The sequence below is a fragment of the Protopterus annectens genome, chromosome 9.part0 (assembly GCF_019279795.1).
Source record: "Protopterus annectens isolate FY-2018-M chromosome 9.part0, PAN1.0, whole genome shotgun sequence".
NCBI classification, from domain to species: domain Eukaryota; kingdom Metazoa; phylum Chordata; order Ceratodontiformes; family Protopteridae; genus Protopterus; species Protopterus annectens.
The window spans coordinates 1,574,238,796-1,574,251,919 of record NC_056743.1 but is presented as its reverse complement, the minus strand read 5'-3'; the positions used below and the strand labels follow the sequence as shown (position 1 = coordinate 1,574,251,919).

Here is a 13,124-nt window from a genome sequence, read left to right as displayed (position 1 = left end):
CTGACAACAGATTAGCACATTCATTCACAAAGGCTTAAAACAACAGCCAGCTTGAAACTATTCAAAAATACTTACTAGTATTTGGAACAATCTCCCATAAGAATATTAGGAATATAGACCAACTATTGGCTTTCAGGAAACCATCCGGAGATCATTTGTTCAAAGAAAGTAAATGCAAATGCTATGGAGACATGAGCTAACACAATGGTATGCCGTTTCTTAGGTTTCATTGCAAAATATGCAGGTTTGATCTGTTTGATTCTACCTTAGGACAGCAAGAGTTATGCAGATATTATCATTGACTCCTTTTTATACAACCATGCAACATTCACAAGCTGATCCCTAGTACATTACACTGTAATAACATTTTACTGTACTCTTAGCTGTACATTGTGTGAATGCAATTTTGTATTTATAATGAACTTTAAATTGTATACGTAAGTATTAATCATATATGCTTATATGTTTAATATTTTCTCATTCATTGTCACATCATGGATATGTTTTGTACTTCCAATCTTTGGCAAATGCCTTAATGGCAGAAATGTTTTTATTGTTTTTGTTTCTTTGTATTCTTAACTACATTTCTTACTTGTTATTGCCTTGTCATTGGGGCACAGTTTGTGTCAGACAAGGGCCCCTGGACCAGTTTGAAATCTATAACTAAATAAATACATACACAAATACATGCATGCATACATACATAAATAAATTAGATGCATACATATATGCACACATACAAAAACAAATAAACATCTTCCTAAATCTGTTATAAAAAGTTCTAAGTGATCTGAATGTGTCAAATTGAACATAGACATTCATTCATACTTAACATATCACATTTGTCATTACATAACACTATAAAAAAGTAGAAGCCCAAAAATTATCCACTGTCATCCATTGGAATAAATAATTTATTTAACAAAGTGTAAACCAAAAATATTAACCAAAAAAATCATCAACCATCATCTACTGAAAAAATATTTGTTTTGACAATCCACAAACTAAAACAAGTAACCATAAAAAAATCATCCACTGATCTTTTTAACTATTATGAACACAGCAAAGAGTGAGCTCCATTTTATAACTGAATATGGTAAACCAATGTGAATAGCTTCTTGGAGGTATTAAGAATGGCCTTATCTGGCAGCTGAAGCAAGTTATTCTTGAGAAAGCCTAGTATGCTGTTACTCTAGGATGCAACATCTTCTCATAGTATAGTTATAGATGCAAGCCATATTTGTTCTTAAAAAAATCTCAAGATGAATATGAAACCTAGTGAGCACTTTAATCCAAGTATAATGGGTGTACATTTCAAAACATTAAAAGTCATAAATACTTTCACACAAATAGTCCTAAAAGAGTATAAACTTTCATGTTTTAGCTAAAACTGTAAATGCAGAAATATATGAAATTTCTGCAATCACCTCAGGCTGCTAATGAAACAGTCTGTATTTATACAGCTGATATCAACATCACCTTTCCACAGTTACTATGCAAGCAATAAAAGGTGTTACAGGAAAATAACAGACTGCCCATTGGTGTTGTGAGGCCTCCCCACCACAGGAATATCATTTATTTCACTGTGATACCCAACTTTAGGTATTATTGCATGTAGAACATGAGCTCAATCTATTAAATTGTTTTGTATTTGTTTTATTACTAGTATATTCTGTTTTATCTGATGTGAAATAATTCTTCCTCATAATGTTTCAAAGTTAGTATAGAGTATGTAATTGTCATTATAGGAAGTGTCTTACATCCATAGTATAAGTTCTGTAAGTGTTTAAACAATGTCTGCACAGACTCTTGTCTCTCACACACTTACACACAGGACACACACACACACACACACACACACACACACACACACACACACACACACACACACACACACACCTAGATATATACAGATGCAGAGTCAGAGAGAGACAGTATCTAAACCATTTATAAAAACTCATATGTGTGTACACATACACACATGCAAAGATGTATTCATTTTTCCTAAATACACACAGTACAGATGCCTCATTGTGACCAGATGAATGAATTAAGACATAAATAACAGCTGTGGTAATATCTTTTTAGTTATTGCTGTCAGATGCAGTCCAAATCATGATAAAAAGTGGTATGTCAGTAAACACACACACACACACACACACACACACACACACACACACACACACACACACACACACACACACTGGTGTAATTACTACTGCAGTTGCTTTTGTTATTTATCTCCATCATCAACCCCCTTTTTCACATTTTGTTTCTACATGAGGTCAAAGTGTTGTGCTAAGTGTTGCCATTTCTCTCAATTCAGTGCCACACTCCTGCCTTCTTCGAAACTCATGCCTTACAGTTGCAGATCTTCTCTCACACAATCCATCCGCTTCTTTGGTGGATACCCTTGTTTCACCTTACCTTCACCCTGTCTATCCCAAATCTTTTCACCAGGTTTTCTTCTGCTTTTCTCTCTGATTTTTTTCTGCAATTGAGCTACTTTGTCTTCTGCTCTTATGTCCTCATTTCTTCATCTGGCCCACAGTGTGCATCCTACCACCCTTCTCAGGAACTTCATTTATACCACCTCTAGCTTTCTTATCTGCTTTGCCTTTACTACCCAGGTTCCTGTACCATGTAGTAGTACTGGTCACATCACTGTTTTGTACAACTTAACTTTTCAGCTTCTTTAACTTTTTTTGCCATGTACTATATCTGGCACACTATGCCAGTTGGCTGCAGCCCCTCTGATTCTATTTTTTACCTCTTCATTCAGACTTCCTTCTCCTCCGCCACTTCTCCCAGATACTTGAAGCTATTAACCTGTTCCACTGTCTTTCCTTCTGTCTCAATTTTAAGCTCCTTCTGATTTCCCTAATTTGCTGCCATTACCACTGTCTTATCTGTACTTAGTTTCGTCCCAGGTGCTTCTGTTTTGCATTCCATTCCCCTATCCTTTGCTGAATTTCTTATAGGATCATAGGAAGCTACTAGGCTAATGGCCCTAGGGCCCTTACAAGCCTAGCCAAGTTCTACCCTTATTACCATGATCAGCACCTGTTGCCCTTGTCCAAGAGGGGCACAGGTGGAACACCCTGAGTGAATTTATGGTTACCCATCCAGTCATCCAGATTGCATTTGAAGAGGGTCAATGAGGTGTTCTGTTTGACATGAAGTGGGAGTCTGTTCCAAAGGTGTGGTAACCTCTGGGAGACAAATCTGTCCCTCCCAGCAGTTTCTATTGTTACATACCAGGTTAAGGTCTTTAGACTGAGTAACCAGTGTACCACTTGACTTGTGGATATGTAACATTTCTAATAAAACAGGGTCAGAGATTGCCTTTTATACAAGGCAGAGATTTCCTCTGAGTACTCTGTATAAAACAGAATAAAGTGACAAGTGATTTCACATGATCCACATAGGACAGATGCTGAAGACCTTGATGTTTCCTTGTGAGGAACCTTTGCGGTCTCTCCATTTGCTGCAGATGTTTGGAAAGGTACATACTAATAGGGGCATTATACTCAATTATTGGCCTGATGAGGGAAGAGTACAGGGAGGTTACAACTTCTTTTTCTGGAGGCAATGCCCTTACTTATGAGATTAGCACTATAGAATGCCCTTTTTACCACTGTGGAGACATGGTGATCAAAGGTAAGGTTGCTGTCAGCCAGTGTTCCCAGGTCTCTCACCACTGAGTGTGTACTTAGGGTGTTGCTATTGATGTGGTAGTTAGCATGAACATTGTTCTTATTGAAAAGGTGATAATACATTGTTTTGCATTGAGTTTTAAGGCCATGACTTTCACACTAAACATTTGTTTGTGTAAGACCTTCTTGTAGGATGTTGACATCATTTGGAGATTTTATGACTGCTCCCAGTTTGCAGTCATCAGCAAACTTTGTTAGCCATAGAGCTTTACTTTTTGCTTGTACTTCAGAGAAATAGCCTGCATGTAATGCCACATCATCTGCATAAAACAACTTTGTTGATTTGTCCCTTCCACCGTCATTGCTAATGTAGTCCATCACCAGTTTTAACAGCAGTGGGGGCAGAGCTGAACCTTGGTGACACCCACAACCACTGGGAAACCCCTCTGTGAGACTGAACACTGTTTGTACTTGAGTCATTGTGTCCTTGTACATAGAGTGCACTAATTCTACCAATGTTTCTGGGACTTCAAACCACAACAGTACTGCCCAAATCAGCTTTCTTGGGACCTTGGCATATGCTTTCTCCAAGTCAAAGAATGCTCAGATGGACTCTTTCCTTATGTCTAGCTCAACTGTCTGTCTCACTGTAAACATCGGATCAGTTGTGCTGCATCAAATGAATTGCTCATCTTCCATCTAACTTTCTACTTCTCTGTATATCCACTTATCAGTAATCCTCTCCAGAACTTTCAGGCAATGTGACTAGAGTTTGATACCTCTGTACTGCCCACAATTTTGGATATCACCTTTGTTCTTGTACATTGTCACAAGTATGCTTATTCTTTAGTCTTCTGGGCTGTGCCTTTCTCTCTGCACTGCTATATGAGTACCCTCAGGGCCTATTTCTCCCCTATCTCACCCAGCATCTTTAACATATCTGCTGTAACCTCATCTTAGCCTGCTGCTTTCCTTACTTCATTTTCCTTAATGCTGTTCTTACTTCTTGTAGGGTGGGCTTCTCTTCTTCTCTCATCATTGGCTGTGTCTGGTGCATTACAGCTACTGTAGGATTTTCTTCATTCAGATGTTGCTGGAAGTAATCCTTCCATCTGCCTTTGATGTCCTGTGGACTGGTAATCAGGTTGTTGCCAGCATTCATTATGAAGGGTGTCAGAAAAGGACATAACTGCCAGCCCAACTATCTGGAATTTTGTAAATAATTATAAGTCATTTGGGAATATCAACATGATTCATAAACATGTGTTACAAACTTATTAGAACTGCATGTTATATGTATATCAAACTAGGTTTGTACAGACATGTGTTGAAAAGGGTTTGTAAAGTACTGAGCTTAAAGATGTATCTATCCACAGTGTATCCTACTGTAAAAGAACAGAAATGTATATACACTATAGTAACTGTTTAAATGTATATATTTAAATAGGAGAAACTGGAACACAGGAGGTAACTTGCAGAAAAATAGTTGAAATTAAATTACTTTATGGCTGGCCATAAAAAAGTTGTTATCTTTCAGTTTCATTGCAGCAGGAGACATAATGTCTGTACTAGAGAAGTTTTCTGTATTGTCTTTAAATGTGGAGGAATGTAAATTATTTTATGACTTCCACCATTTGCCAAAAGATCTAAGGTTTATGTATTTTCGCAGATGGATGCTAAATACTGCTAGCTTTCAGCAGCAGGGGTTTTACCTGGGATAGAGTCAGATGACAAGACATTATGTCATTTTGCAAGCTATCCCAGCAGTAATATTTGAGATATTAATTTAAGAACTCTCTAAGAGAGAGAGAGTATTCTGTATTTTTCTTTGACCTTTCAACATCAAGATCTACTCACCACATCTGCCTTGCTTGCTCTGAAGTAAGTGTACTAGGGTACAGTATAATTCTTTTAGATATAGGCAGGAATATAGCAAAGCGTATCTTAGTTTTCTTTATTTATTTGAAACTGTCCTGCAATGTTGCTTTAAATATTTCCTGTGATTTTGAATTCTGGCATCACTGTACATATATAATTAGTATTGTCTTGTTTTTTATTTATTATTAAATATATTTAAACATTTCATTGTGGCTGATTTTTGTGAGACATATTTAAGTTCTGAGAGTACTTGCATATTTATTTGGTGACACTGTATGGGCCACTCCTAATAGCCTTGCTCTTGGTCAAACTGCCATTTCTATTAACAGTAACATTACACAATAAGATTGGACACCCTTTGTTAAGGCCTTAAGGTAGCTGATAAGGAGTGACTGGTGGCAGGGGAAACTACCTTATAGTCTGGGCAGAAGGGGGCATAGCAAGTAAACCTGTGCCATCCTTTTCCAGGTATATATGTGTGTATATTTCAAACCTCAAAGAGTGTGTGTGTCAGCTACTTTGGCAGGGAAATAAAGCCCTGGTTGGACAGAGTGGATGCTGGAGGTCTTGGCTTGGTCAGTCAGCTGAGATCTCAACTCTGTAGCTGTGCCAGTGGGAAGTCTTACTGGGGATCTGTAGAAAGAGGGAGAAACCATCCCCGGACTAACTGTGGTCTCTGTGTGCTCTTAAGAAAAATTATACTTGATGCAGAGAGCTGCATCTGGAACTAATGTGTGTGTACTTGTCATCCTTCCAATGTATATCCCCCACTGGTGCTAGTGGTGAGGATTAAGGCTCTTTGATTACAGGGCCAGAGGTGGGATGTCACAAAGGATGTTTGACTATCTTCTTTATCTTTTTGTTTTTGTCTTGCAACCTGATATAGTTTCTTTGTGCCAACTACTGTCACTTTCTAGAAGCTAGTAGAATGCTCTGATGCCCTGTTCTTGCTATTGCAACTCCTTTCTCAGCTTGTTTGTTAGACAACCAGTATTCCTTCCTAAGCTGGTCCATCTTTTTTATCTCACAATTTTTCCTACACTCATTCTTTCCTTTGATGACTTCCTGAACATGTGCATTCCACCATCAACTTTCCTTATGTACCTTATTCCCATACCTTGCTTGGCCATATATCTGTTCTGTAGCACCCCATGCATGCTGTTTTGAGGTGCTGTCATTCTTCTTCAACTCAACCTATTTCCTCCTCTTCTTGGAGTGATAGAGCCCTGAGTAATTCCTTGAACTGTACCACTTTCTCTCCAGTCAACTTCCAGGTCTAGCATGGTCTTGGTTGAATTTAGAGCCTTTTCTAACCACTGGTTGCAGCTAATTGTAGCAAGCAGTGGTTTATGCTGTGGGCCAGCTGTTTCACTGGGTATGACTTTGAAATCACTGATTCTACCCCAGTGCCCTTTTCTTACTAGGAAGCAGTCTACCTGACTTGCATGTTGGCCACTCGTGTATATGATCTTGTGACTGTGTCTTTTTGAACCATGAGTTGGCTACTATCAAGCCATTTGCTAGACAGAAGTCTAGAATGGCCATTCCTTCTTTATTCTTGTTGCCTCACCCATGTGGACCCAGATCATCCTCATATCCTGTTCTGTCTGTCCCGATATGTGCATTTTAGTCACCCATTACAAATGTCAGTTCATGGTGTCCTGCAACTGTATGACTGCACTCTTTTCCTCACTGACACAACTTTGCTGTGGGGCATAGATTAAGATTATGAATGCTGCCCTATCCTTACATTGGAGTCTGATTGACATGAGTCTGTCACTAAGTCTGATAACATCATTCACTGTCTTCTGAAGCCTCTCTCTCAACAAAATTCCCAAACCATTTCTAGCCTGTCTTCCTCCTGAGTAGTAGACTCTGAATCCCAAACCAAATGTCTTTGCTGCACTGCCCTTCCATCTTGTCTCTGGGATACATAGGATGTTCAGTCTCCTCCATGCCATCATGTCACCTACTTCCATGTTACATCCTGTCAGTAAGTGTACATTGAGTTTAGCAATTCTTAGTTTATGTTTGGCAGGTTGATTGGTTTTATGTCCAGCTTTTGCTCGACAGAGCTATCCTAGCTAACCCAGGCTGGGCAATTGGACACTGGCTGACAAGTAGCTTATTGACCCATGGCTGCTGGGATTTATAGTGCGCACACATTGGGCAATAGGGGCAAATACACTCCTCCCACCATTAGCATGGGTCCCTGGTGTAGGTTGGAGTAGGCTGGGTCCTCAACCCACTTATCACCAACAAATACCCGTGCCTATTTGATGGCATTAGACAATAAGACTGTGTTACTTAGAGCTATATTTTACACAATTGAGTGATAAGCCCTGCCACGGCATGCAGTCTGTGATCCATGTTCTCCTATCTTGAGGATACTGCGCACCACAGTAGATGTCTAAAGTGGTTGGTCTATTCAAATCTTCCCCTATACAGTAATATGTAGAGTCTGTACTGCTGCCCACAGCTCTATTCATTGGTGAGTTTGAGATGGAAGCACTCAGCATGTTTTTGGAGGTGGAAGGAACCCCACAGAGACACAGAGAGAAGATGCAAACTCCAAAAAGGTATTGGCCAGACGTTAGGATCAAATCTTGTACCTTGTGAATGGGAAGAGAAGACTTTAACCATTATGAAGACCTTAACCACCAATTGGCATTGCTTTGTTTACTTCTGTGTTTTGTTTTTGTGTTTTCTTTTTATTTTTTCATGCCAAAAACTGTGACTTCTTAGGTGCTGCAGCTATCAATGGGAATTGAAATTGCAGGTCCTTTTAATTACTGCTGCTGTAATTGCTTGCAGTAAATCTGTTATTTTTATGTATATATTTTCTTATTCTGTTTTCCTGCTTGCTAATTGTGCTTTTTATGATCCATGGTTAGCAAATGGAAAATAAATGGTGGCTCCAGTAAAGCATTTCTGTGTCAGCATGTAGAGTTTATGTTAGAACAGGCAGGCATTTTTTTTTTTACTAGGTTCTGCCTGGACATTAATTTACCACCTTTGGAAATATCATGCATCCACTGGGGAGCATTGATTCTGCAAGCTCATTTTCTAAACATTTTTAAGCACATCAGAATGTAGAAAGTAATTTAAAAAATGGTCCATTTTCTTTGTCTAGTTTCCTTATTTTTGGATGGCAGCATTCAAATCTTTCTAAATGAAAAGTACTATTGTTCAAATCAAAAATGATTGACAGGAATTTGTTGACTGCTTGTAGCCATTCTTCATTTTTGCAAAATACTAGCTCAGGAATAAAACTTACCTTAAATATTCCATTTACCCTAAGGTGTAGTGACCTTAGAATTAGCATATTGAATTGAGGTTTACAGTGGATAGAGGCCCCCATGTTGGGAGTATGGAGACTGTCATTTTTCACCTCCTTCACATATTGAGCTTTTCAAGAGATGCTGGAGTTAACTATAATCATTTGACAAATTACTGTTCATGAATTGCAGTTTGACAAAATCATCTTATATGAAAGTACTCACAAAAGACATATCCACATTTACTGTGACATCGGAAAGGTTTTAAGTGTAGTGAAACATGCCACAGTTCAACAGCTGAACTATCTCAAGGACATCTACTATGAGTAGACAAAAGTGAATGCGTCTTGGATCTGAATCCCCAAACTACATTTACCAAACAAATCTTGCTGAAAAACACTTTGTAAGTGTTTTTACCGGTGACAAGCCCCCTAAATCTCCTAAACCCCTGCATTTATATATACAAATTTCATGGTCGCACCAATGCAAAAAAGGGCGGATTCCCCCCAAAAGGGAATCACTTCCGGCATAACTCGCCGATAGTGATTTCCTCTTTAGGAACTCTGACAACTGGCAAGTTGAACCTTTCAACAATTAAAAAGTATTAGAATATATATTTTTTCTTTTATAACTTAAAATGCAGACTATTGGCATTTTAATGCTCCTCTGTAACACCTACACTCCGCTGTAAAAAAGTAATTAATGAAACTGACAAAGTAAAACACTTAAAAGTTACATTACTGAGAAAGTTTTTACTTAAAAAAATATATTGTATCTGGGAAGAAAAGTATACACTAAAACTATGATTTCCTCTTTTCATTCACAGATGATTGTAACACTTAGACTTTAATCTGTAGCTAGTCTTTGTTTAAGTATAGTTTTAATACAATTCAAGCTTGATTCTGCTAGCCTGGGAAGTAACTTATATCTTCACCTATTACTTCTGCAGTTTGTCTTGTGCAGTTAATGCTCATTTGCCTATGAGGACTGTTGAGAGGAATGTACTTTTTGCATTTTGCTCTTGCTTGTTAATGATCGTGTAATATGATGGATTATATCACAAGTTAATTTATATTTTCATTTTTTTTTTCTTTTGCTTCTTCCCTTCTACATGCCTTCACACAGGAAGCTTCCGAGAGACAAGTACGCCTATCAGAATTAACTTTGCCTGTCAAATGTAAAGAGTTCTCCTGCATGGCTTGTTATTGCGGTTGGGTGGGATAAGGGAGAGAGTTTTTAATTTAATAAATATGCATAAAGTAATTAATCAGTGAAGTTTAAAATAAGGCAAATGGGATATAAACTTTTATTTTTATACTTTATTAATTTTTTAATATAATTGTTAAATATGAGCATGTGCAAAGTACGTTTTATATTCTTAGTGCATTATGGTAAGAAATTATTTTAACTTTTCTGTGCTCAATTCAAATAATTTAATGCAAGCTTTTCTCATCTCACATCATGTGCTTACTTATGTGTATTATATTATTGCATTTGATAGCTTCATTTGACTTGCAATCTAAATGAAGATCTTTACAATGTAATGTTGCTCAGATGGTATCAACCCTTCCTATCGCTTGTAAAATTACTGAACTGAAGTTAATGTGATAGCCAAAGCTGGATGAAGGCATGCACATAATAACAGAGTCTGCAGATATGATTTTAATCAGTTATTCTGGATCAATCTCCACAATACAGCTCAGAATATTTTTTATGACCACAGCATCATGAATTCATTGTGTGGAGACAGTGTAGTGAAAAAATGGCATAGCACTTTAAAATGGCATGACTGCATGTTGCCCACATTGGAATGGACAGGCATATACTTTTTGCATCAAATTACTTATTATGGATGTTTAGCTCTGACATGTCTAAGGTTTGATTCCTAGCTAGGGTGCCTTCACTGAGGAGTCTGATTGTGATTGTGTGTGTGTGTGTGTGTGTGTGTGTGTGTGTGTGTGTGTGTCTTTTTTTTTGGTATTTGACTTCCATCCACAGCCCATGATATTCTATTAGGTCAACTGGTGGTTCTTTAAATGCTTGCCCATCTGTATGTAGTAAATGTGGGCATTTTTCTTGTGAAGGTCCTGAATCCTGTCCAGGACTGGTTTACTGCCTTACCTTTATTGATGGCTAGGATAGATGACAGCTCTCCCATGACTTTGAATAGCAAAAGACTGGTATAACAGAAGATATCAGTTAATGCAGAAGATTAAGACTATGATCTGTTAACAAGATGCTTCCTGTATTGATGGGTTTGATTCACACAGCCTCTATTTGCCTAATATGTGACACTGAGTAAGCCACTTAGTCAGACTGGGACAGTTGGAAACTAGGCTAAGCTCTACAGTGGTCTCCTTGATATCATGTCTACTAATTACCTATCAACCTATAAAACCAACAATGCACCACCCATGCTTCATTGTTTAATATGATTGTGTACTGCAATGCAAAAACAGTAAATTACATATATTTTATAAATGTGCTACTTTTAAAGCTGTACACTAGCATCATGCTACATGCACTTTTACTGCTCAAGGCACTGTTGGTTTATTAAAAAAATATGTGCTTAAAAGTTTGATAAATGTGCTAAAAAGGTATACCCATTGAATTTCCAAGGAACATAGCTGGTCCAAAATTACTGTACTTTCTCGGAGTATTTCTCTTTCTCTTCTCATAAAGCTCAGCATCAGTGTATATGCATGTGAGTGTGTGCAAATATATATATAGAGAGAGAGAGTGAGTGTGTGTGTGTGTGTGTGTGTGTGTGTGTGTGTGTGTGTGTGTGTGTGTGTGTGTGTGTGTGTGTGTGTGTGTATTTAACAAGAGTGTCTGAGCACATCCTCCTGCATGATTCAGAATAGCCTGTCTGCAAAAAGTGCTCTAAAGGTGTAACTGAGTCTCACACTTCAAGTAGAGCTGTTCCATCCCTTAAACCTTATCTCTTACCCTGATACACATATACCAGGAGGAGTTTGAACAATAAATTATTGGGCTATAACTCTTCCCCTAGGGAGGATCCAACCTTCAATCTTTCTGAGGGTCGATGATATAATTTCTGGTTCCACTGTAGAAAGGGGTCTTGATTAGCTTGTTCTTTGGGATTAGTTGTCTCCCTCAGGAGGAGCACATGAGCTGTCTAGATGTTGGTTTGTTTGTGTCTTTCAGCTTTTCTCTGGTAGGGGTCGCCACAGTGGAACTCCAGTCTGCTAATGACTGGCAGTTGATTTTTACGTACCGGCTTGCCAGGCCTGATGCACAACCTTCAACGAAGGTACGCCCATTCACGCATGTCTCCAAGCAGAAGACGCTCTAGTTGAGAATCGAACCGGACAGCGTCTTACTGTGAGGTGACAATGTTGGTAGCAGAGACATTTTGTTCATTTAACTGGATCAAGGCAGGCAAAACATATTTTTGACATGATCTGAGAAAATGTTACCATATGCAGTGACTACATGTGTGTGTGTGTGTGTAAGATTATTACCCATAGATATTGACAGATTTCTGATCTTGCATTTTCCTTGCTGCTGTTACACATCCTTTAATTATACCCCATTATATTTAAACCACTCACTGAATCTCTCTATCATATCTGTTGAAAGCCTTTCCTAAACATCTACCATCCTTTCAATGAAATAATGACTCCTGGGTTTATTTATTTGTTTTCTGACTGCTAGTTTTCCTAAGTCTGTAAAAGATTATGAAGGAAGATGTTTGCTACTGTTTCTATATATGTGGGAAATTTGGCCAGGAGAACTACACTACTGTTTGTGATAACTACCTTAGGGTCTTTCAGATCTACCCACTCAAATGTATAAGACTTCAGTCAAATGTATCATCCAAAGCATAGCACTCCATAATGTTAGCTAAGGTGATATTAATGAAACATGAATCCGAGTATATGACAGGGAGACAGAACCACAACCTTCTAATTTTTCAAGTGTAAAAGACAAGTGTGCTAACAGCTAAGCTACAGATGCTGCAGATGCTCTTCTACTCAAAAGTGCCAGATGCTCAAGTAAACATAGGTGACAAAGCTCGATGATTTACAGAAACTCCTTACATAAAGGGTATAAACCTAAAGTTAACATTACAACATATGTTTTTTATTGAGTGTCTTAAAATGATTCACGAAACAACAGTAATAGAAATAAAAAACAAACATAAGAAAACACAAAGCTATGAAGCTGAATATTGTCAGGGTGTCTTGCAGTTCTTAAGGTACGAGAATAGCTGAGTTTATTTTTTTTTAATTATTTGGAAATGTAACTTTAAAATGAAATAAGAATAAATAACATTTTACTGATTGCT

The 13,124-nt window shown here is 37.9% G+C and overlaps 1 protein-coding gene across 10 annotated transcripts in view; it reads left to right on the top strand.

Moving 5' to 3' along the window:
- Positions 1 to 13,124, top strand: part of LOC122812189 (adhesion G protein-coupled receptor L1-like) — a 3,245,860-nt gene that overhangs the window by 3,188,309 nt on the left and 44,427 nt on the right. For 5 of the 10 annotated variants that reach the window (XM_044084517.1, XM_044084515.1, XM_044084523.1 and 2 more), the window contains one exon: positions 9,938 to 9,955. The exons of 3 other annotated variants lie outside the window; for them this stretch is intronic. In XM_044084517.1, coding sequence (XP_043940452.1) covers positions 9,938 to 9,955 — 18 coding nt within the window. Of the gene's footprint in view, positions 1 to 9,937; positions 9,990 to 13,124 lie in introns of all 10 variants that reach the window. 2 more of the 10 variants (XM_044084520.1, XM_044084519.1) reach the window with 1 other exon arrangement.